Source organism: Heterodontus francisci, chromosome 14 (genome assembly GCF_036365525.1).
Source record: "Heterodontus francisci isolate sHetFra1 chromosome 14, sHetFra1.hap1, whole genome shotgun sequence".
Taxonomy (NCBI): Eukaryota; Metazoa; Chordata; class Chondrichthyes; order Heterodontiformes; family Heterodontidae; genus Heterodontus; species Heterodontus francisci.
The window spans coordinates 101,675,802-101,700,794 of NC_090384.1; the positions used below are offsets into that span (position 1 = coordinate 101,675,802).

Sequence of the window (24,993 nt, forward strand, 5' to 3'; positions counted from 1 at the left end):
TAGTAGGGGATTTCAACTTCCCCAATATTAACTGGGATAGTCTTAATTCAAAAGGCTTAAAGGGGTCGTAATTCTTAAAGTGCATCCAGCAGAGCTTTTTGAGACAGCACGTAGAAGGTCCGAGAAAAGAAGGGGCAGTACTGGACTTAATCTTAGGGAATGAAGCTGGACAAGTGGTAGAGGTATCAATGAGGGAACATTTTGGGGATAGTGACCATAACTCTGTAAGATTTAAGGTAATTATGGAAAAGGACAAAGTTGGAGTGGAAATAAAGCTACTGAATTGGGGGAAGGCTGTTTTCAATATGATAAAACAGGATCTGGCCAAAGTGGACTGGGAAAAGCTACTTGTAGGAAAGTCTACATCAGACCAGTGGGAGTCATTCAAAAAGGAAATAGTGAGAGTACAGGGCCAACATGTTCCCGTAAAGGTGAAGGGTAGGACCAATAAGTCCAGGGAACTCTGGATGTCAAGGGATATAGAGGATTGGATAAGGACAAAAAAGGAGGCTTATGGCAGATTCAGAGTGCTGAAAACACCAGAGGCCCTAAAGGAGTATAGAAAGTGTAAGGGGGTACTTTAAAAACTAATTAGAAGAGCGAAGAGGGTGCATGAAAAAACACTGGCAGGCAAGATAAAGGAAAATCCCAAGGCGTTTTCTAAGTATATTAAGGGCAAGAGGATAACCAGGGAAAGTGTAGGGCCCATTAGGGACCAAAGTGGTAATCTGTGTGTGGAGCCGGAGGACGTCGGTGAGGTCTTAAATGATTACTTTTCATCTGTGTTCACTTTGGATGTAGGTGTAGAGATCAGGGAGGGGGATTGTGATATACTCAAACAAATTAGCATTGAAAGGGAGGAAGTATTACTAGTTTTAGCGGGCTTAAAAGTGGATAAATCCCCAGTCCCAGATGAGATGTATCCCAGGCTGCTATGTGAGGGAAGGGAGGAGATTGCAGGGGCTCTGACACAAATTTTGAAATCCTCTCTGGCCATAGGAGAAGTGCCAGAGGACTAGAGGGCAACGAATGTGGTAGCATTATTCAAGAAGGGTAGCAGGGATAAACCAGGTAATTACAGGCCAGTGAGTCTAACATCAGTGGTAGGGAAACTATTGGAAAGAATTCTGAGGGACAGGATTAATCTCCACTGGGAGAGGCAGGGATTAATCAAGGATAGTCATCATGGCTTTGTCAGGGGGAGTTCATGTCTAACAACTTTGATCGAATTTTTCAAGGAGGTGGCAAGGTGTGTCGATGAGGGTAAAGCAGTTGATGTAGTCTACATGGACATCAGTAAGGCTTTTGATAAGGTCCTGCATGGGAGATTAGTCAAGAAGGTAAAAGCCCATGGGATCCATGGCAATTTGGCAAGTTGGATCCAAAATTGGTTTAGTGGCAGGAGGCAGAGGGTGATGGTCGAAGGTTGTTTTTGCGATCGGAAGCCTGTGACCAGTTGTGTGCGGCAGGGATCGGTGCTGGGACCCTTGCTGTTTGTAGTGTACATTAATGATTTAGACTGAATATAAGAGGTATGATCATTAAGTTTGCAGATGACACGAAAATTGGTGTTGTAAATAGTGAGGAGGACGATATAGATGGGCTGGTAAGATGGGCAGAGCAGTGGCAATTGGAATTTAATCCTGAGAAGTGTGAGGTGATGCACTTTGGGAGGATTAACATGGCAAGGGAATATACAATGGATGGTAGGACCCTAGGAAGTACAGAGGGACAAAGAAGAACAAAGAACAAAGAAAATTACAGCACAGGAACAGGCCCTTCGGCCCTCCAAGCCTGCGCCGATCCAGATCCTCTATCTAAACATGACGCCTATTTTCTAAGGGTCTGTATCTCTTTACTTCCTGCCCATTCATGTATCTGTCTAGATACATCTTGAAAGACGCTATCATGCCCGCGTCTACCACCTCCGCTGGCAACGCGTTCCAGGCACCCACCACCCTCTGCGTAAAGAACTTTCCACGCATATCCCCCCTAAACTTTTCCCCTCTCACTTTGAACTCGTGACCCCTAGTAATTGAATCCCCCACTCTGGGAAAAAGCTTCTTGCTAGCCAACCTGTCTATACCTCTCATGATTTTGTACACCTCAATCAGGTCCCCCCTCAACCTCTGTCTTTCTAATGAAAATCATCCTAATCTACTCAACCTCTCTTCATAGCTAGCGCCCTCCATACCAGGCAACATCCTGGTGAACCTCCTCTGCACCCTCTCCAAAGCATCTACATCCTTTTGGTAATGTGGCGACCAGAACTGCACGCAGTATTCCAAATGTGGCCGAACCAAAGTCCTATACAACTGTAACATGACCTGCCAACTCTTGTACTCAATACCCCGTCCGATGAAGGAAAGCATGCCATATGCCTTCTTGACCACTCTATTGACCTGCATTGCCACCTTCAGGGAACAATGGACTTGAACATCCAAATCTCTCTGCACATCAATTTTCCCCAGGAATTTTCCATTTACTGTATAGTTCACTCTTGAATTGGATCTTCCAAAATGCATCACCTCGCATTTGCCCTGATTGAACTCCATCTGCCATTTCTCTGACCAACTCTCCAATCTATTTATATTCTGCTGTATTCTCTGACAGTCCCCTTCACTATCTGCTACTCCACCAATCTTAGTGTCGTCTGCAAACTTGCTAATCAGACCACCTATACTTTCCTCCAAATCATTTATGTATATCACAAACAACAGTGGTCCCAGCACGGATCCCTGTGGAACACCACTGGTCACACGTCTCCATTTTGAGAAACTGCCTTCCACTGCTACTCTCTGTCTCCTGTTGCCCAGCCAGTTCTTTATCCATCTATGGACCTTGGTGTACTTGTCCATAGATCACTGAAGGCAGCAGCACAGGTCGATAAGGTGGTTAGGAAGGCATATGGGCTACTTGCCTTTATTAGCCGAGGCATAGAATATAAGAGCAGGGAGGTTATGATGGAGCTGTATAAAACACTAGTTCGGCCACAGCTGAAGTACTGTGTACAGTTCTGGGCACCACACTATAGGAAGGATGTGATTGCACTGGAGAGAGGATGCAGTGGAGATTCACCAGTATGTTGCCTGGGCTGGAGCGTTTCAGCTATGAAGAGGGACTGGATAGGCTAGGGTGTTTTTCTTAGAGCAGAGAAGGCTGAGGGGGGACCTGATTGAGGTATACAAAATTATGAGGAGCATTGATCGGGTAGATAGGAAGAAACTTTTTCCCTTAGTGGAAGTGTCAATAACCAGGGCGCACAGATTTAAGGTAAGGGTAAGGAGGTTTAGAGGGGTTTTGAGGAAAAAAAGTTTCACCCAGAGGTTGGTTGGAATCTGGAATGCACTGCCTGAGAGGGTGGTAGAGGCAGGAACCCTCACAACAATTAAGAAGTACTTAGATGAGCACTTGAAACGCCATAGCATACAAGGCTATGGGCCAAGTGCTGGAAAATGGGATTAGAATAGATAGGTGCTTGATGGCCAGTACGGACACGATGGGCCGAAGGGCCTGTTTTTGTGCTGTATAACTCTATGGCCAAAATTTTGGAGTGATGAAAATTGGGGATGCGCAAGAGGCCATAATTGGAGGAGTGCAGAGATCTCGGAGGGTTGTGGGGCTGGAGGATGTCACAGGGATAGGGTGAAGGCCAAGGTTATGGGCAGATTTAAAAACAAGGATGAGAATTTTAAATATGTGGCATTCCCGGAGCCATTGTATGTCAGTGAGTACAGGGAGTGATGGGTGAATCGAAATTCGTGCAAGTTAGCACACAGGCAACAGAACTTTGGATGAACTCAAGCTTCCGTAGTTTGCAAGGTGGGAGTCCAGCCAGGAGAACATTGGAACAGTTAAACCTCAGTATTTAATGATGGATATTAAATGTAATCATCAAAAATAAAATACAGCAGATTTCCCCATGTAGGTAGCTACTCAGCCAGAGTAGTCTGGTTTTACCTGATCTGAAATGGATAGCAATGCAGGTTGTGTGGGGCGCGAGCATGCAGTTTGACTCAGTACCGCACGGTGAAGAAGAAAAAAATCAGCCAGGGTTCCTGTTCCTGATTGCAGTCCAGTAATCCAATCTGTAAAAACTCAACTCATCGCCATCCATCCTTCCATTGGCTTGGGCTTCCTTAGGCCTTTGTAAAATACGATTTTTCCAACACAAATGCTTGTTGTTCTTACTGTTTTGCCTCAAAGGGACACGTCTTTCCCACCACGCCCCCCACCCCCAGTACGCTCCCCAGATACCTCAGTGCAGATGTAAAACTGCAGTCGGCAGGCAGTCAGGCTAGATAAGTCATTTATATTTGATAGAACAAAACTGCAGTCGATCTTTGACCCAAGGTTTAGCACCATTATAGGATAAGATGTGACCCCCATTTACAGATAATTAAAAACTATCTTTAGTGCAGCAGAAATTGGAATGCAGCTCTGCATGTTTTGATTCTTCTATTATCGTCCCAAAGAGGCCCCCACTGTGTTAATCTGACCTCAAAGTGAGAAAGATATATTACTACTTTATAAAAACAACGGATCTAACTGAATTCAATTCACAGCTGTAAACCTGCTTATGTTCCTTTCTCTCAAAATTGCTTTTGTTAAAATTCATTCTCGGGAAATAAGAGAAATAATAATTGAATCTTACAGCGGAAAACAAGGCCATTCGCCCCATCACACCTGTGCTAGCTCTTCAAAACTGCCATCAAATCTGTGTCCTCTGGTTACTGACCCTCCCGCCAGTGGAAGCAGACCCTCCTTATTTATTCGATCAAAACCCTTCACATTAATTGAATCAGAAAAAGGTGGGTGGTTGGGGGAGGAGAAATAAACACAGAGCAAGTATCAGCTGACTAATTATTAATAGATTGTTTACTTTGGAAATGTATCTGCCCAGGTTTGACTAGTATTGTATCATTTAAAAAAGGCAATCAAGCATTTTTTAGTCTGTCTGACTTGTTCCCCTTCTGACGCAGTTGGACATCAGAAAATAACAATAACACAAGAACAGTCGACAGTCACAGCGCCGACCAATCACAACACGAAACTCCCTATGTGCCAGTGTCCAGATGCACTGTCTCTACGGAACAGCCAATCACAAATTACTCAGGTGAGGCCTTTGAAAGCCAGTTTGAGGTGATGTCTGGTTAGCTTCCTGAGGGATGGCATCGAGCTTCTTGAATGTTGTTGGAGCTGCACCCATCCAGGCAAGTGGAGAGTATTCAGTTGCTGACTAGTGTTTAAAGAATTAATTTGCATTTAGGTAGCGTTTTTTTCACAGCGTCCCAAAGAACCTCACAGCCAACCAAGTGCAGTCACTCTTGTGATGTAGGAAACGTGACAGCCAGTTTGTGCACAGCAAGATCCCACAAACAGGAGTGAGATAATGACCAGATTACCCTTTTTTAAGTAATGTGGATTGAGGAATAAATATTGGCCAGGACACCAGGGAGAACTCCCCTGCTGTTCTTCAAAATAGGGCCATGGGATCTTTTACATCCACCTGAGAGGGCAGAATGAGCCTCCGTTTAATATCCAATCCAAAACATTGCACCTGTAACAGTGCAGCACTCCCTCAATACTGCAGTGGGAGCTTCAACCCTAGCTTTCTATGCTCGGTTCTCTGGAGTGGGGTTTGAAGAGTGCTACCCACTGAGCTAACGCTGACACCAACAACATGCTACTCTGTCTGAGGTACCATTTGTGAAGAGGGATAAAATGTCTTATTGACCTCTGTGACTCCTCTTGCAATTGTGCTGTGAGATAGCAGGCACGTGATACTTTCCCCTGGCTGCTGTTTTAGTGACAGTGCTTGCCTGTTAACAGAAAACGGGTTGACTTCTCTGCTCAAGTTGCTCGTGAACTTTTAGACTGCATTCCCACTAAGTCTTTACACCTTGGTATTATGAGGGCAGGTTGCATTGATTAGGCTTGTATTAAGGGCTGATCTAATTGAGGTGTTTAAGATGATAAAATAATTCGATAGGGTAGATGGAGAGAAACTATTTCCTCTGGTGGGGGAGTCCAGAACAAGGGGGCATAACCTTAAAATTAGAGCTAAGACTTTCAGGGGTGACATGTGGAAGCCCTTTTTTACAAAAATCGAAATCATGAACTATCTCCCCTTCCCGCAACGCGCCCCCCCCCGCCACCAAGCTGTTGAGGCTGAGGGTGAATTAAAAATTTCAAATATGAGATTAATAACTTTTTGTTATGCAAGCTTATTAAGGGATACGGAATCAAGGTGGGTAAATGGAATTAAGATACAGAGCAGTCATGATCCAATTCAATGTTGGAACAGGCTAGAGGGGCTGAATGGCCTCCTCCTGTTCCTGTGATCCTATCTCATGCTGCTTTTTCAGGCGCCAGCTTTTGAAGAAAGCTGGAATTTATTTTATTCGTTCTTGGGATGTGGGCATCACTGGCTAGGCCAGCATTTATTCCCCATCCCTGATTGCCCTTGAGAGGGTGGTGGTGAGCCGCCTTCTTGAACCGCTGCACTCTTTGGGGTGTGGGTACACCCACAGTGCTGTTAGGGCAGTCACTCTGTCCTCACCTCGGGAGTTCAGCTCTTTTGTCCATGTTTGGACCAAGGCTGTAATGAGGTCTGGAGCTGCAGGACCCTGGCGAAACCCAAACTGAGCATCAGTGAGCAGGTTATTACTGAGTAACTGCTGCTTGATAGCACTATCGACAACACCATCCATCACTTTGCTGATGATTGAGAGTAGACTGATGGAGTGGTAATTGGTCGGATTTAATTTGTTTTGCTTTTTGTGGACAGGACATACCTGGGCAATTTTCCACATTGCTGGATAGTTGCCAGCATTATAGCTGTACTGGAACAGCTTGGCTAGGGCTGCAGCTAGTTCTGGAGCACAAATCTTCAGTACTATTGCCGGGATATTGTCAGGACCCATAGTCTTTGCTGTATCCAGAGCCTTCAGCCATTTCTTGATATCACATGGAGTGAATCAAATTGGCTGAAGACTGGCATCTGTGATCAGAAGGAGGCCAAGATGGATCATCCACCTGGCACTTCTGGCTGAAGATGGTTGCAAATGCTTCAGCCTTGTCTTTTGCACTGACGTACATTGAAGATGGGGATGTTTGTGGAGCCTCCTCCTTCAGTTAGTTCTTTAACTGTCCACCACCATTGCTATAATCTTTCTTCTCTCCACCAGCCCTTTTCTCTATCTGGGGAATTCCTCATTTCTATTTTATTATGTGATCTGTCGAAGTGTGACGAACAGATTGGGAGGTGGCTGTGGAATCTACTGGTAATGCAGGACAACCTACCACGACACTTTACAGAGGCAAAGACAGACTCTAACCAGCTTGTTGATCTCTGTGCCTGAGTCATTTTTTTTGGCTATTCAGTCACAGGATGTGGGTGTCGTTGGCAAGACCAGCATTTATTCCCTATCTCTAATTGCCCTTGAGAAGGTGGTGGTGAGAAGGCCTTCTTGAACCGCTGCAGTCCATGTGGGGTAGGTACACCCACAGTGCTGTTAGGGAGGGAGTTCCAGGAGCAACAGTGAAGGAACAGCGATATATTTCCAAGTCAGGATGGTGTGTGACATGAAAGGGCATTTGCAGGTGGTGGTGTTCCCATTCGTCTGCTGCCCTTATCCTTCTAGCTAGTTGAGGTCATGGGTTTGAGAGGTGCTGTCAGAGAAAATGCAGAGATTTATAAACAGTGATAGGGATTTGGAATATTGTGCCCTGGGGAATGAGAAACTAAATCATTTGCTTAAAGAACAGTCATGATATTCATCCCTATAAACAAAAGTGCTCAATCAATATCTGATTTGGAATAGGATTGGAGGTTATCGGGATGTGCACTGAGATACGCAGTTACACAGTCCCTCCTGAATAGCTCTACATACAATAGCTATGTCACTTGTGGAAACCAATGTACAGGTTTAAATAATAGGTGATTGAACATAGTTACAATTTTGAGAATTTGCTTGTCTCTGGTGCCAGCTATGGCTCAGTGGGTAAAACTCTCCCCTCTAAGTCACAGTCCAGAGCCTTGAGCACATAATGTAGGCTGACCCTCCCAGTGCAGTACTGAGGGAGTGCTGTACTGTCAGAGGTGCCGATGGGACATTAAACCAAGGCCCCGTTTGCCTTCTCAGGTGGACGTCAAAGATTCCGCGGCAGGGGAGTTCTCCCCGGTGTCCTGGCCAATATTTATCCCTCAACTAACATCACTAAAAACAGTTTATGTGAAAATTATCACATCGCTGTGTGTGAGAGCTTGCTATGTGCAGAGTTGCTGCTGTGTTTCCGACATCACAACAGTGACTACACGTCATTGGCTGTGAAGTTTATTGTGATGTCATGAAAAATGCTACATAAATGGAAGATCCCGTGGTCACTATTTAGGGGTGTTTCTCTGCGGTGTCCTGGCCAACATTTATCCCTCAATCAACAAAGATTATCTGATCATTGGACTCATTGCTGTTTGTGCGGGCTCACTGCCACACTTCCAACATTACAACAGTGACCATCCTTCAAACAAGAACTGCTTCATTGGCAGTAAAAATGTTTTCGGATGCCCTGAGGCTGTGGAAGATATCCTTCGCTCTTTTAATTATTAATGAAATGTAATGAACCATTTACATTGGCATATTAGTGCAGTGTTAAACACTAACTCATTTCCAACAGACAGTGATTGTGAATTTTTGATGAACGCTCCAACTGACGTTACTGGTTTGTAACTCGCTACAGTCGCTATTTCTGTTTGCTTCTGTCATGAAACGGAAAGATGTGCAATCCTTCTTTCGACTCAGAAATACTTCACAAAGTAAAACTTGGGAAGAAATCTGCATCTGGTCTCTTCATAAGTGAGGCGGAGGCCATGATAGTGTAGAGTGTACACAATCTGTAGAAGAGCAGAGTGGAAGTCACTCGTGCTTTCTTATATCTTTATAACAAGACTGCCGACACAATAAAATTCTCCACTGTGATTTGTAAGCCGCAACTTTGCAATCCCAGTGGAAGTGGTCAGCCGACCTGATGCCTAGAGCAGGAGAAGGCGAGGGACATGTTTGGGCGACAACAAGATTTTCAATCAAAGACCTGCCCCTTTCCTACCCGTCCCCTCTCACTTGATTGGCTTGAAGCAAAGAAAGAGCCTGACTTATAGCATATATAATATATAATAATATAGCATACTTGGTTGGTGATCACAAAAATCCAGTGAAGGAACAACTCCTAAAGGGCTTCAGCTCCCTTAGAAAAGGAGGGAAGTAGTTTTTGTGACAGAAAGCTGCTAATCATTCAGACTGGGTGGACTGCACTTCTCGTGCTGAGTTGCAAGATATATCTTTCCCAACATGGACCCTTAGTGAGGGTGACATTTTTAAAAAATCATTCTTCGGATGTGAGCATCGCTGGCCAGGCCAGCATTTATTGCCCATCACTAATTGCCCTTGAGAAGGTTGTGGTGAGCTGCCTTCTTGAACCGCTGCAGTCCATGTGGGGTAGGTACATCCACAGTGCTATTATGGAGAGTGTTCCAAAATTCTGATCCAGTGACAGTGAAGGATCGGCGAAATAGTTCCAAGTCATGATGGTGTGTGGCTTGGAGGGGAACTTGCAGGTGGTGGCCTTCCAATGCGTTGGCTTCCCCCCCTTTCGAGGTGGTAGAGGTCGTGGGTTTGGAAGGTGCTGTTGAGGGAGCCTTGGTGAGTTCCTGCAGAGCATCTTGTAGATGGTACACACTGCTAAAACTATGCATCGGTGGTGGAGGGAGTGAATGTTTAAGGTGGTGGATGGGGTGTCAATCAAGCGGGCTGCTTTGTCCAGGATGGTGTTCTTGAATGCTGTTGGAGCTGCACCCATCCTACTCCTGACTTGTGCCTTGTAGATGGTAAACAGGCTTTGGGGAGTCAGGAGGTTAACTACTTCTGATACTGAACATTTATATTATGTGTGAGTAAAATCTGGATGGGCCCCATTACATAGGAATTTCTAGATGAAAATAACCCACAGTCCATCTAGTTCACCTGCTACTATCCTGTTGGTCACATGATCCAATGATAATGAAGTTATTAACTAATTACAGTGATTAATCTCTATCAATGAGTCTACAACAGACACAGACATGAGGTGAAGAAAACCCCCAGTGATGGAGAGCTTTGAGAACAATAGGTCCAAAGTCACCTGTTCCTCCCGAGCAATACTATGTTTTAAAAATATAAGTCTTGCATTTTTATAGTGCTTTTCATAACCTCAGGATGTTCCAAAGCGCTTTACAGCCAATGAAGTACTTTTGAAGTATATTCACTGTTGTAACATAGGAAATGCAGCAACCAATTTGGACACAGCAAGATCCAACAAACAACCTTGTGACAATGACCAGAGAATCTGTTTTTAGTGCTGTTGGTTGAGGGATAAATATTAGGCCAGGACCTACCACTAAGTCATGTCTCAGATTATTCATATAATTCCCATTTAATTGTGGCCCCACTGATTATTTACCAATCTGGGAGCAAATTTTAAAATGTGTAAGTGTTGGTTGAAGATAAGGCTGAAAATGTTAACTGGTGGAGTAGACTACCACCTAGTGTAAAGCATGCAGACTGCAACCAAATATTCAACAAAAGTTCAAAAAAACGATTAATTCCTGAGTTAACTTGGGTCAGAGGGGTGTGGGTTTCGTGTCCAGGACAAGGATAATGTGTTCTTGGCAGCCCTTGTAGTCAAAGCAGACTAATCTCCTCAGCTGCCAAATTTCCTTAAAGCTTTTTGCTGGGATCAGTGTGAGAATTAGCATAGATAGAAGATTTGATTTTTGTTTTCATATTTTCTTTAACTCCAGCATAATGTTCACGAAGAAACATATGGGCAGTTCGAGGCCATTCAGCCCTTCGTGTCTGTTCCCATATTCAGTTAGATCATGGTTGATCGGTACCTCAACTCAATCCTCACGTCTTCGCTTCACCGCCCTTGATACCCTCACTTATCAACAATCTATTGACCTCATCCTGAAAGCTCCAATTGACCCGCAGCATCCGTAGCCTTTTGCAAGAAAGAGTTCCAGATTCCCAATATCCTTTGTGTGAAAAAATGTTTCTTGAGTTCACTTCTGAAGCCTCTAGCTCAGCTTTTATGGTTATATCCCCACTGGTTTCTCTGTATCTAAGCTACAAAATCCTTTTAACATTTTAAATGTCTCAATCAGATCACTCCTTTAGCTTGAAAGGCCCACAATATGTGGGGACTGTACAACAAGCAATCGTTGGTTTCCCTTCTATCTTGTCACATGTGTAGGTGGCAGTTAGAATACAAAAACAAAATGGTTTGATGATATGTTGTGTATTCTGCAAAGTGCGATGAAGTGCGTCTGGATGATCAGTTGCTTGGAGGGCATTTGGGAGCAAAAGATTAGTGGTTATTGCATTGAACTAGCATCCCATTGGTCATGGACTTAAATCCGACTGTGACAAGTTGGGAAATTGAATTCAGTAAATCTGCTCATTTGTATGTGTCTAGGAAATATCTGGGAAAAATCTACCCAATTATAAAAGCAACCCAAATGTTGCTCAGTAGGGTTGCGCTGTCACTGCTTAAGGCACAAGTTTGTGGGTTCAAATCCCACTCCAGGGAGTTAAGCACATAATCTCAGCTGACACTCCAGCATGGTACTGAGGGAGTGCTGCACTATAGGAGGTATGATTTTTCATGTGAGATGTTAAAATGAGGCCCTGTCTTCCCTCTCAGAGGAGCTTGAAGAATCTCATGGCACTATTTTGATGAAGAGCAGGCGCGTTTTTTTTAGAGATACAGCACTGAAATAGGCCCTTCAGCCCACCGAGTCTGTGCCGACCAACAACCACCCATTTATACTAATCCTGCAGTAGTCCCATATTACCTACCTACACTAGGAGCAATTTACAATGGCCAATTTACCTATCAGCCTGCAAATCTTTGGCTGTGGGAGGAAACCGGAGCACCCGGCGAAAACCCACGTGGTCACAGGGAGAACTTGCAAACTCCGCACAGACAGTACCCAGAATCGAACCCGGGTCCCTGGAGCTGTGAGGCTGCAGTGCTAACCACTGCGCCACTGTGCTGCTCCAGGCGGTCTCCCTGGTATCCGGGCCAATGTTTGTGCTTCAACCAACATCACTGAAATACGGATTAGAATAACAATTTGTATTTATCTAAGACCTTTAATGTAATAAAAGATTCCAAGGCACTTCACAGGGGCCTTATCAAACAAAATATGATACCAAGCTGCATAAGGAAATATTAGTATAAAAGCAAAATACTGCGGATGCTGGAAATCTGAAATAAAAACAAGAAATGCTGGAACCACTCAGCAGGTCTGGCAGCATCTGTGGAAAGAGAAGCAGAGTTAACGTTTCGGGTCAGTGACCCTTCTTCGGAACACGGAAATATTAGGGCAGATGACCAAAAGTTTGGTTAAACAGGTAGGTTTTGAGGAGTTTCTTAAAGGAGGAGAGAGAAAGAGGTAGAGAGTTGGAAAGGTGTAGGGAGGGTATTCCAGAGCTTAACCCTAACCCTTATTCAGGAAAGGGTGTAAGGACAGTCCTAGCAACTACAGGCCAGTCAGTTTAACATCAGTGGTGGATAAGGTTTTAGAAACAATAATCAAGGAAAAAAATCAACAGGCATGTAGAGAGGTTTCAGTTAATTAAGGGTAGGCAGCACGGATTTGTAAAAGGCAGATCATGCTTGAATAATTTCATTGAATTTTTTGTTGTTTATATGGATTTTAAGAAAGTGTTTGATAAAATACCACATAAATTGAGGCTTTCCACCAGGGTCAATGCTTGGACACTGCTTTTTTTTGCTATATATAAATGACTTGGTTCTTGGAATACAGAGTAGAATTTCAAAATTTGCCGATGAAACTTGGAGGAGTGGCAAAAAGTGAGGATGATACAAAACGCATGCAGCAGGATATAAATAGGCTAGCAGAATAGGCAGTCAAGTGGCAGATGGAATTTAATACTGGCAAGTGTGAGATGATGCATTAATGGTGCAGTTCTAAAGAGTGTGCAGGATCAGAGGGACCTGGGGTGCATATGCATCGATCTTTGAAGATGGCAGGACATATTGAGAGAGTGGTTAGTAAAGCATGAGATCTTGGGCTTCATAAATAGAGGCATAGAGTATAAAAGCAGGGAAGTTATGCTGAACTTCATAAAGCTTTGGTTAGGCTCTAACTAGAGTATTGCGTCCAGTTTTGGTCACCACACTTTAGGAAGGATGTGAGGGTCCTTAAGAGGGTGCAGAGGAGAATTACCAGACTAGTTCCAGGGATGGAGGATTTTAGTGACAAGATTAGGTTGGAAAATCTGGGGTTGTTCTCCCTGGAGCAAAGGAGATTGAGGGGAGATTTAATGGAGGTGGACAAGATCATGACAGACTTAGATGAGTTAGACAAGGAAAAACTGTTCCCATTAACTGGTGGTACAAGGACTTGGGGGCACAGATTGAAGGTTTTGGCAAGAGATGCAGGGGGGATGTGAGGAAGAACGTTTTTATGCAGCGAGTGGTAATGACCTGGAACTCGCTATCGAAGAGGGCGGTGGAAGCAGAGACGATCAAAAGGAAATTGAATGGGCACTTGAAGGAAATAAACTTGCAGGACTACGGGGATAGAGCGCGGGAGTGGGACTAACTGGATTGCTGCACGGAGAGCTGGCATGGACTCGATGAGCTGAATGGCCTCCTATGCCATAAATGACTATGATTCTATAACCGGAGCCAGTGTAGGTCAGCGAGCACAGGGGTATTGGGTGAACAGGATTTAATGCGGTTAAAGACCCAGGCAGCAGAGTTTTGGATGGTACAAAGTTCACAATGGGTGGAACACCAAAGACTGGCCAGGTGTGCATTGGAATAGTCAAGTCTCGCGGCACAGTGGCGCAGTGGTTAGCACCGCAGCCTCACAGCTCCAGCGACCCGGGTTCAATTCTGGGTACTGCCTGTGTGGAGTTTGCAAGTTCTCCCTGTGTCTGCGTGGGTTTTCTCCGGGTGCTCCGGTTTCCTCCCACAAGCCAAAAGACTTGCAGGTTGGTAGGTAAATTGGCCATTATAAATTGCCACTAGTGTAGGTAGGTGGTAAGGAAATATAGTGACAGGTGGGGATGTGGTAGGAATATGGGATTAGTGTAGGATTAGTATATATGGGTGGTTGATGGTCGGCACAGACTCGGTGGGCTGAAGGGCCTGTTTCAGTGCTGTATCTCTAAAATAAAAAAATAAATAAAAAAGGCGTGGATGAGGGTTTCAGCAGTAGATGAGCTGAGGCAGGGGCAGAGGGAAATGATATTTAGGAGGTGTAAATAGGTGGTCTTAGTAATGGCGTGATACTTGATCAGAAGCTTATCTCAGGGTCAAATATTCACACCAAGTTTGCGAACAGTCTGGTTCATCCTCAGACTGTTGCCAGGAAGAGGGATGGAGTCAGTGGCGAGGCAATGGAGTTTGTGACAACGGCTTCAGTCTTCCCAATATTTAATTGGAGGAAATTTCTGCTCATCCAGTACCGGATGTCAGACAAGCAGTCTGACAATTTAAAGACAGGGGTGCAGTTGAGAGAGGTATTGGAGAGGTAGAGCTGGGTATTGTCAGCATCCATCTGTTGCCGAGGGGTAGCATGTAGATGGGAAAAAGGAGGGGGCCAAGGATAGACCCTTGGAGGAAACCAGAGGTAACATTGCTAGCTAGAAGAGAAGCCATTGCAGGTGACTCTCTGGCTACGATTAGATAGATAACAATGAAATCTGGCACATGTGCAGTCCCACCAATTATCAGTATCTGATTGCTGTATATGGGATCTTGCTGTCTACAAATTGGCTGCCATGTTTCCTACATTCCAACAGTGACTACAAAGGTACTTCATTGGGACGTCATGAAAGATGCTGCAGTAAATGCAAGCTCTTTCCTTCTTTAACTGTTCACTAATTCTTATCGCGAAGGCAACCAGCTCTTCCTAATAGGTCTGGCCTACATATGACTCCAGTCCCACTCTAAATCATTGACAATTACTGCTCTCTGAAGTGGCCTTAGTTGTACAAACCAGTGCTATTTGAAGGCTCACCACAGCCTTCTCAAGGCCGGTAGAGATGTGCCTTGCCAGCGTTACCAAATTCTGAGGAGACGTATCAGAACAAGTCTAACCCTGTGGCCATGTGCTGACTGTATGGATTTCCACACTTATTCTGAATATCTGAAATGCTGAATGTTTTATTCCACTTGTACTTGCAGGTAGCTCAGTCCCAGCAGTTTATGCCATACCAGCCAACAGACCTGGATTCCCAAACTATTTCATTCCTGCTCCTTCTCCCTACCGCAATCATGCATGGACACCGTACATGGGAGATGGAGAAGCACAGGCCCAGTGGGCAGAGAACGTATGTATGCTAAATCTTTTTAAATCACTGGCTAGGCTTCAGCTGGAGTATTGTGTCCAGTTCTGGGCACCAGCCTTTAGGAAGGATGTCAAGGCCTTAGAGCGGGCACAGGGGAGATTTACCAGAGTGGGACCAAGGATGAGGGATTTCAAAAACTGGAGAAACTGGGATTGTTCTCCTTACAGCAGAAAAGGTTAAGGGAAGGGTTAATAGAGATGTTCAAAACCAGGAGGAATTTGATAGAGTAAATAAGAAGAAAAGAACAGAATCAGAGCTGAAGCTGAAAAGGTGAAGAAAGAGACAGAGTGTAGTTTTCTAGTGCAGTACTCAGCTGAACCAATTCCTGCCTCAACTCATCTGCTGCTGAAGCCTTTATCCTTGCCTTTGTTACATGCAGGCTTGATTATTCCAGTGCTTACCTAGCCAGCCTCCCATGTTCCACCCTCCAGAAATTTAGGCCGGAATTTTCCATTGGGCGGGAGGCCCCATCCACCAGCGAACCCGCCTCTGCCAGGCCTGGGGAGCCAGACTGTGATTTTTCGCTCCCCAGGCCTTTAATTGGTCTTAGGCAGGACTTCCACCACCTTGAGGCAGGAAGTCCCGCCTAATGGAGCTGCCGGCAGCTCTTAGTTCCAGCAGCGCCACCGGGAGCAATGGCCACTGCTGGGACTACACCCAGCCAAGAGAAGCAAGAGGGGCGACGGCCCCGGAACGAAGGTAAGTTTTTAGGGCCTCGCCGGGGACAATCGGTCAGGGTCCTGTGAAGCAAAGGGGGTTGGTTAAGGGAGCGGGGGAAGTGTTGTGCATTGGGGGCAGTTGGGGCTTCGGGGGTGGCCCTCCATGGAGCACAGGGTGCCCGATCAGGAGGGACCCCCACCAGCCTACAACAAGGCTGCCTGGTTTTACCAGGCGGGGTTTTGGAGACCTCACCTGCCCGCCAGCCAAGGGTAAAATGCCCAGGCAGTGGGTGGAGGCCCTTAAGTACCAGTTAATTGGCCAATTATTGCTGCTGCTGCCCCGCGTAAAGTTTCAGCCGGGGCAGGAGGGGGATGGGAATGGCCCCCTCCTCCCACTCAATATTACGCCCCCCCCACCCCCACCCCGCCACCAGCCCGCTCATTTAGGGGAGCGTACAATTCCGGCCTTAAGCTCATCTAAAACTGCTGCCTCTGTCCTAACTCTCACGAAGTTCCGGTCACCCATCACCCCTGTGCTCAATGACCTACAATGGCTCCCAGTTCACCAAAGCAATGATGGAAGTAACCAAGATCCATTAGATTGCAAATTGCATTAATCTTGACCGGGGTGGTAGTGTGTAGGTAGTTAGTGTTGAGAAGGGCATAAAAGCGGAGGCTATGTTTTGAGGATTTGGGCCTTGTTTCCTGAATAAACCTTTCACAGTTGGTTAGTTGTCTCCGCCCAGCAGGTGAGCATTAACCTGTGAGTGAGGAGTCTAACCAAGTTTAATCCATTAACAAACAAAGAACAGTACAGCACAGGAACAGGCCATTCGGCCCTCCAAGCCTGCGCCGATCTGGATGCCTGCCGAAACTAACACCTTCTGCACTTCCGGGGCCCATATCTCTCTATTCCCTTCCTATTCATATATTTGTCAAGATGTCTCTTAAACGTCGCTATCGTATCTGCTTCCACCATCTCCCCTGGCAGCAAATTCCAGGCACTCACCACCCTCTGCGTAAAAAACTTGCCTCGCACATCCCCTCTAAAATTTGCCCCTCACACCTTAAACCTATGTCCCCTAGTAACTAACTCTTCCACCCTGGGAAAAAGCTTCTGACTATCCACTCTGTCCATGCCGCTCATAACTTTGTAAACCTCTATCATGTCGCCCCTCCACATCCGTCGTTCCAGTGAAAACAATCCGAGTTTTTCCAATCTCTCCTCATAGCTAATGCCCTCCAGACCAGGCAACATCCTGGTAAACCTCTTCTGTACCCTCTCCAAAGCCTCCACGGCCTTCTGGTAGTGTGGCGACCAGAATTGCACGCACTATTCTAAGTGTGGCCTAACTAAGGTTCTGTACAGCTGCAACATGACTTGCCAATTTTTATACTCTATGCCCCGACCAATGAAGGCAAGCATGCCATATGCCTTCTTGACTACCTTATCCACCTGCGTTGCCACTTTCAGTGACCTATGGACCTGTACGCCCAGATCTCTCTGCCTGTCAATACTCCTAAGGGTTCTGCCATTTACTGTATACCTCCCACCTGCATTAGACCTTCCAAAATGCATTACCTCACATTTGTCCGGATTAAACTCCATCTGCCATTTCTCCGCCCAAGTCTCCAACCGATCTATATCCTGCTGTATCCTCTGACAATCCTCATTATTATCCGCAACTCCACCAACCTTTGTGTCGTCCGCAAACTTACTAATCAGACCAGCTACATTTTCCTCCAAATCATTGATATATACTACAAAGAGCAAAGGTCCCAGCACTGATCCCTGCGGAACACCACTAGTCACATCCCTCCATTCAGAAAAACACCCTTCCACTGTTACCCTCTGTCTTCTGTGACTGAGCCAGTTCTGTATCCATCTTGCCAGCTCACCTCCGATCCCGTGTGACTTCACCTTTTGCACCAGTCTGCCATGCGGGGCCTTGTCAAAGGCTTTACTAAAGTCCATATAGACAACATCCACCGCCCTTCCCTCATCAATCATCTTTGTCACTTCCTCAAAAAACTCAATCAAATTAGTAAGACACGACCTTCCCTTCACAAAACCATGCTGTCTCTCGCTAATAAGTTTGTTTGTTTCCAAATGGGAGTAAATCCTGTCCCGAAGAATCCTCTCTGATAGTTTCCCGGCCTATAATTTCCTGGATTATCCTTACCACCCTTCTTAAACAAAGGAACAACATTGGCTATTCTCCAGTCCTCTGGGACCTCACCTGTAGCCAATGAGGATGCAAAGATTTCTGTCAAGGCCCCAGCAATTTCTTCCCTTGCCTCCCTCAGTATTCTAGGGTAGATCCCATCAGGCCCTGGGGACTTATCTACCTTAATGCTTTGCAAGACACCCAACACCTCCTACTTTTTGATAATGAGATGACTGAGACTATCCGCACTCCCTTCCCTAGGCTCATCATCCACCAAGTCCTTCTCCTTGGTGAATACTGATGCAAAGTACTCATTTAGCACCTCACCCATTTCCTCTGGCTCCACACATAGATTCCCATCTCTGTCCTTGAGTGGGCCAACCCTTTCCCTTGTTCCCCTCTTGCTCTTTATATATGTATAGAAAGCCTTGGGATTTTCCTTAATCCTGTTTGCCAATGACTTTTCATGACCCCTTTTAGCCCTCCTAACTCCTTGCTTAAGTTCCTTCCTACTGTCTTTATATTCCTCAAGTGCTTCATCTGTTCCTAGTCTTCCAGCCCTTACAAATGCTTCCTTTTTCTTTTTGACTCGGCTCACAATATCCCGTGTTATCCAAGCTTCCCGAAACTTGCCAAACTTGTCTTTCTTCCTCACAGGAACATGCTGGTCCTGGATTCTAATCAGCTGACGTTTGAAAGACTCCCACATGTCAGATGTTGATATACCCTCAAACAGCCGCCCCCAATCTAAATTCTTCAGTTCCTGCCTAATATTGTTATAATTAGCCTTCCCCCAATTTAGCACCTTCACCTGAGGACTACTCTTATCCTTATCCACAAGTACCTTAAAACATATGGAATTATGGTCACTGTTCCCGAAATGCTCCCCCACTGAAACTTTGACCACCTGGCTGGGCTCATTCCCCAATACCAGGTCCAGAATGGCCCCATCCCTACTTGGACTATCTCCATACTGTTTCAAGAAGCCCTCCTGGATGCTCCTCACAAATTCTGCCCCATCCAAGCCCCTAGCACTAAATGAATCCCAGTCAATATTGGGGAAGTTAAAATCACCCACCACTACAACCCTGTTACATAGAAAATGGAACATTACAGCGCAGTACAGGCCCTTCGGCCCTCGATGTTGCGCTGACCTGTGAAACCATCTGACCTACACTATTCCATTTTCATCCATATGTCTATCCAATGACCACTTAAATGCCCTTAAAGTTGGCGAGTCCACTACAGTTGCAGGCAGGGCGTTCCACGCCCCTACTACTCTCTGAGTAAAGAAACTACCTCTAACATCTGTCCTATATCTATCACCCCTCAACTTAAAGCTATGTCCCCTCGTGTTTGTCATCACCATCCGGGGAAATAGACTCTCACTATCCACCCTATCTAACCCTCTGATTATCTTATATGTCTCTATTAAGTCACCTCTCCTCCTCCTCCTCTCTAACGAAAACAACCTCAAGTCCCTCAGCCTTTCCTCGTAAGACCTTCCCTCCATACCAGGCAACGTCCTAGTAAATCTCCTCTGCACCCTTTCCAAAGCTTCCACATCCTTCCTATAATGCGGTGACCAGAACTGCACGCAATACTCCAGGTGCGGCCGCACCAGAGTTTTGTACAGCTGCAGCATGACCTCGTGGCTCCGAAACTCGATCCCCCTACTAATAAAAGCTAACACACCATATGCCTTCTTAACAGCCCTATTAACCTGCGTGGCAACTTTCAGGGATTTATGTACCTGGACACCAAGATCTCTCTGCTCATCTACACTACCAAGAATCTTCCCATTAGCCCAGTACTCTGCATTCCTGTTACTCCTTCCAAAGTGAATCACCTCACACTTTTCCGCATTAAACTCCATTTGCCATCTCTCAGCCCAGCTCTGCAGCCTATCTATGTCCCTCTGTAACCTGCAACATCCTTCGGCACTATCCACAACTCCACCGACTTTAGTGTCATCCGCAAATTTACTAACCCACCCTTCTACACCCTCATCCAGGTCATTTATAAAAATGACAAACAGCAGTGGCCCCAAAACAGATCCTTGCGGTACACCACTAGTAACTAAACTCCAGGATGAACATTTGCCATCAACCACCACCCTCTGTCTTCTTTCAGCTAGCCAATTTCTGATCCAAGCTCAAAATCACCTTCAATCCCATACTTCAGTATTTTCTGCAATAGCCTACCGTGGGGAACCTTATTAAACGCCTTACTGAAATCCATGTACACCACATCCACGGCTTTACCCTCATCCACCTGTTTGGTCACCTTCTCGAAAAACTCAATAAGGTTTGTGAGGCACGACCTACCCTTTACAAAACCGTGCTGACTATCGCTAATGACCTTATTCTTTTCAAGATGATTATAAATCCTGTCTTTTATAACCTTTTCCAACATTTTACCCACAACCGAAGTAAGGCTCACAGGTCTATAATTACCAGGGCTGTCTCTACTCCCCTTCTTGAACAAGGGGACAACATTTGCTATCCTCCAGTCTTCCGGCACTATTCCTGTCGACAATGACGACATAAAGATCATGACGACATAAAGATTACCTTTACATCTTTCCAAATTCTGTCTACATATCTGCTCCTCTACCTCCCACTGGCTGTTGGAAGGCCTGTAGTAAACCCCCAACATCATGACTGCACCCTTCCTATTCCTGAGCTCCACCCATATTGCCTCGCTGCATGACCTCTCTGAGGTGTCCTCCCGCAGTACAGCTGTGATATTCTCCTTAACCAGTAATGCAACTCCCCCACCCCTTTTACATTCCCCTCTATCGCTCCTGAAGCTTCTAAAGCCTGGAACATTTAGCTGCCAATCCTGCCCTTCCCTCAACCAAGTCTCTGTAACAGCAACAACATCATATTTCCAAGTACTAATCCAAGCTCTAAGTTCATCTGCCTTACCTGTTATACTTCTCGCATTGAAACAAATGCACTTCAGACCACCAGTTCCACTGTGCTCAGCAACATCTCCCTGCCTGCTCTTCCTCTTAGTCCTACTGGCCTTATTTACTATGTCCTCCTCATTTACTTCACTGGCTCTCCTACTGCTCTGGTTCCCACCCCCACTGCCACACGAGTTTAAACCCTCCCGAGTGACGCTAGCAAACCTTGCAGCCGGGATATTAGTGCCCTTCCAGTTTAGATGCAACCCATCCTTCTTGTACAGGTCCCATCTGTCCCTGAAGAGAGCCCAATGGTCCAGATATCTGAAACCCTCCCTTCTACACCAGCTGCTCAGCCACGTGTTTAGCTGCACTATCTTCCTATTTCCAGCCTCACTGGCACGTGGCACAGGGAGTAATCCCGAGATTACAACCCTAGTGTATAATTTGATAGCAATAATCTGGTTTGCTCATGCCTTTAACATTAGAAGCCACAAGAAGGGATAAAGCCTCACCCAGTAGGCACCTGCCCCATTACAGCCTGGGATTGGGTCATTTTCATTATAGGACAAGTGCCTGTAACGATGGTGGAACTGCAGGGCTGCCCACACAGTGGAGCTGCCAGGATGTCGGAGCAGCACGTTGTGACTTGGAGGTGCGGCCTGCCAAAGACGTGAAGATTTTCTCATTTCCAGAGGGACAGAATTGAAAAGTGGAGAAGTTATGTTAAACTTGTATAGAAGCTTGGTTAGATCACACTTGGAGGACGATGAACGGTTCTGGTCTCCATTACATGCAAAGGATACAAAGGCACTGGAGAAGGTTTAAAAAGATTTGTAAGGATGATACCAGAACTGAGAGTTTATAACTTTTAGGAAAGACTGAACAGACTGGAGCTCTTTTCTCTAGGAAAGTCAAGACTGAGAGGTGTCCTGATAGAGGTCTTTATGATTAAGAATAGGTTTGATAGGGTAAACAGTGGCGCAGTGGTTAGCACCGCAGCCTCACAGCTCCAGCGACCCGGGTTCAATTCTGGGTACTGCCTGTGTGGAGTTTGCAAGTTCTCCCTGTGTCTGCGTGGGTTTCCTCCGGGTGCTCCGGTTTCCTCCCACATGCCAAAGACTTGCAGGTTGATAGGTAAATTGGTCATTAGCAATTGCCCCTAGTATAGGTAGGTGGTAGGGAAATATAGGGACAGGTGGGGATGTGGTAGGAATATGGAATTAGTGTTCTTTCTTTTTCTCTTTTGGGCCTCCTTATCTCGAGAGACAATGGATACGCGCCTGGAGGTGGTCAGTGGTTTGTGAAGCAGCGCCTGGAGTGGCTATAAAGGCCAATTCTGGAGTGACAGGCTCTTCCACAGGTGCTGCAGAGAAATTTGTTTGTTGGGGCTGTTGCACAGTTGGCTCTCCCCTTGCGCCTCTGTCTTTTTTCCTGCCAACTACTAAGTCTCTTCGACTCGCCACAATTTAGCCCTGTCTTTATGGCTGCCCGCCAGCTCTGGCGAATGCTGGCAACTGACTCCCACGACTTGTGATCAATGTCACACGATTTCATGTCGCGTTTGCAGACGTCTTTATAACGGAGACATGGACGGCCGGTGGGTCTGATACCAGTGGCGAGCTCGCTGTACAATGTGTCTTTGGGGATCCTGCCATCTTCCATGCGGCTCACATGGCCAAGCCATCTCAAGCGCCGCTGACTCAGTAGTGTGTATAAGCTGGGGGTGTTGGCCGCTTCAAGGACTTCTGTGTTGGAGATATAGTCCTGCCACCTGATGCCAAGTATTCTCCGAAGGCAGCGAAGATGGAATGAATTGAGACGTCGCTCTTGGCTGGCATACGTTGTCCAGGCCTCGCTGCCGTAGAGCAAGGTACTGAGGACACAGGCCTGATACACTCGGACTTTTGTGTTCCGTGTCAGTGCGCCATTTTCCCACACTCTCTTGGCCAGTCTGGACATAGCAGTGGAAGCCTTACCCATGCGCTTGTTGATTTCTGCATCGAGAGACAGGTTACTGGTGATAGTTGAGCCTAGGTAGGTGAACTCTTGAACCACTTCCAGAGCGTGGTCGCCAATATTGATGGATGGAGCATTTCTGACATCCTGCCCCATGATGTTCGTTTTCTTGAGGCTGATGGTTAGGCCAAATTCATTGCAGGCAGACGCAAACCTGTCGATGAGACTCTGCAGGCATTCTTCAGTGTGAGATGTTAAAGCAGCATCGTCAGCAAAGAGGAGTTCTCTGATGAGGACTTTCCGTACTTTGGACTTCGCTCTTAGACGGGCAAGGTTGAACAACCTGCCCCCTGATCTTGTGTGGAGGAAAATTCCTTCTTCAGAGGATTTGAACGCATGTGAAAGCAGCAGGGAGAAGAAAATCCCAAAAAGTGTGGGTGCGAGAACACAGCCCTGTTTCACACCACTCAGGATAGGAAAGGGCTCTGATGAGGAGCCACCATGTTGAATTGTGCCTTTCATATTGTCATGGAATGAGGTGATGATACTTAGTAGCTTTGGTGGACATCCGATCTTTTCTAGTAGTCTGAAGAGACCACGTCTGCTGACGAGGTCAAAGGCTTTGGTGAGATCAATGAAAGCAATGTAGAGGGGCATCTGTTGTTCACGGCATTTCTCCTGTATCTGACGAAGGGAGAACAGCATGTCAATAGTCGATCTCTCTGCACGAAAGCCACACTGTGCCTCAGGGTAGACGCGCTCGGCCAGCTTCTGGAGCCTGTTCAGAGCGACTCGAGCAAAGACTTTCCCCACTATGCTGAGCAGGGAGATTCCACGGTAGTTGTTGCAGTCACCGCGGTCACCTTTGTTTTTATAGAGGGTGATGATGTTGGCATCGCGCATGTCCTGGGGTACTGCTCCCTCGTCCCAGCACAGGCATAGCAGTTCATGTAGTGCTGAATTAGTGTAGGATTAGTATAAATGGGTGGTTGATGGTCGGCACAGACTCGGTGGGCCGAAGGGCCTGTTTCAGTGCTGTATCTCCAAACTAAACTAAATTAAAACGAAGAGCCAAGTGGCAGATGGAATTTAATACAAACAAGCGTGAGGTGATGCATTTTGACAGAAGGAATAAAGAGAAGCAGTATCGTCTTAATGACACAGTTCTAAAGAGTGTGCAGGGACTGAGGGACCTGAGAGTTCATATGCATTATTGAGAGGGTGGTCAGCAAAGCATATGGGATCTTGGGCTTCATAAATAGAGGCATTGAGTACAAAAGTGGGGAAGTTATGCTGAATCTTTATAAAGCTCTGGTTAGGCCCCAACTGGAGTATTGCATCCAGTTCTGGTCTCCACGCTTTAGGAAGGGTGTGAGGGTCATTGAGAGGGTGCAAAGGAGATTTACCAGATTGGTTCCAGGAATGAGAGATTTTAGTTACAAGGTTAGGTTGGAGAAGTTGGGGTTGTTCTCCTTGGAACAAAGCAGATTGAGGGGAGATTTGGTGGAGGTGTACAAGATTATGATAGGTTTGGATAGGGTAAACAAAGAAAAGCTGTTCCCACTAACTGATGGTACATGGACCGGAGGACACAGATTTAAGGTTTTGGACAGGGGGGATGTGAGGAAGAACACTTCTACGCAGCGCATGGTAATGACATGGAACTTTCTGCCTATGAGGGTGGTGGAAGCAGAGACAATCAATGATTTAAAAAGGAAATTGGATGGGCAATTGAGGGAAATAAACTTGCAGGATTATGAGGATAAAGTGGGGGAATGGGACTGATTGGATTGTTCTAAAGAGAGCTGACATGTTCTTGATGGGCTGAATGGCCTTCTTCTGTGCTTTAGTCACCTTATTGGGGGACTTTT

The 24,993-nt window shown here is 46.0% G+C and overlaps 1 protein-coding gene across 1 annotated transcript in view; it reads left to right on the plus strand.

Annotated features, from left to right (window-relative positions):
- Window positions 1-24,993, plus strand: part of kiaa1549la (KIAA1549-like a) — a 348,851-nt gene that overhangs the window by 320,102 nt on the left and 3,756 nt on the right. Inside the window, exons 19-20 of the mRNA XM_068046635.1 lie at window positions 4,983-5,116; window positions 15,262-15,407. Coding sequence (XP_067902736.1) covers window positions 4,983-5,116; window positions 15,262-15,407 — 280 coding nt within the window. The remainder of the gene's footprint in view (window positions 1-4,982; window positions 5,117-15,261; window positions 15,408-24,993) is intronic.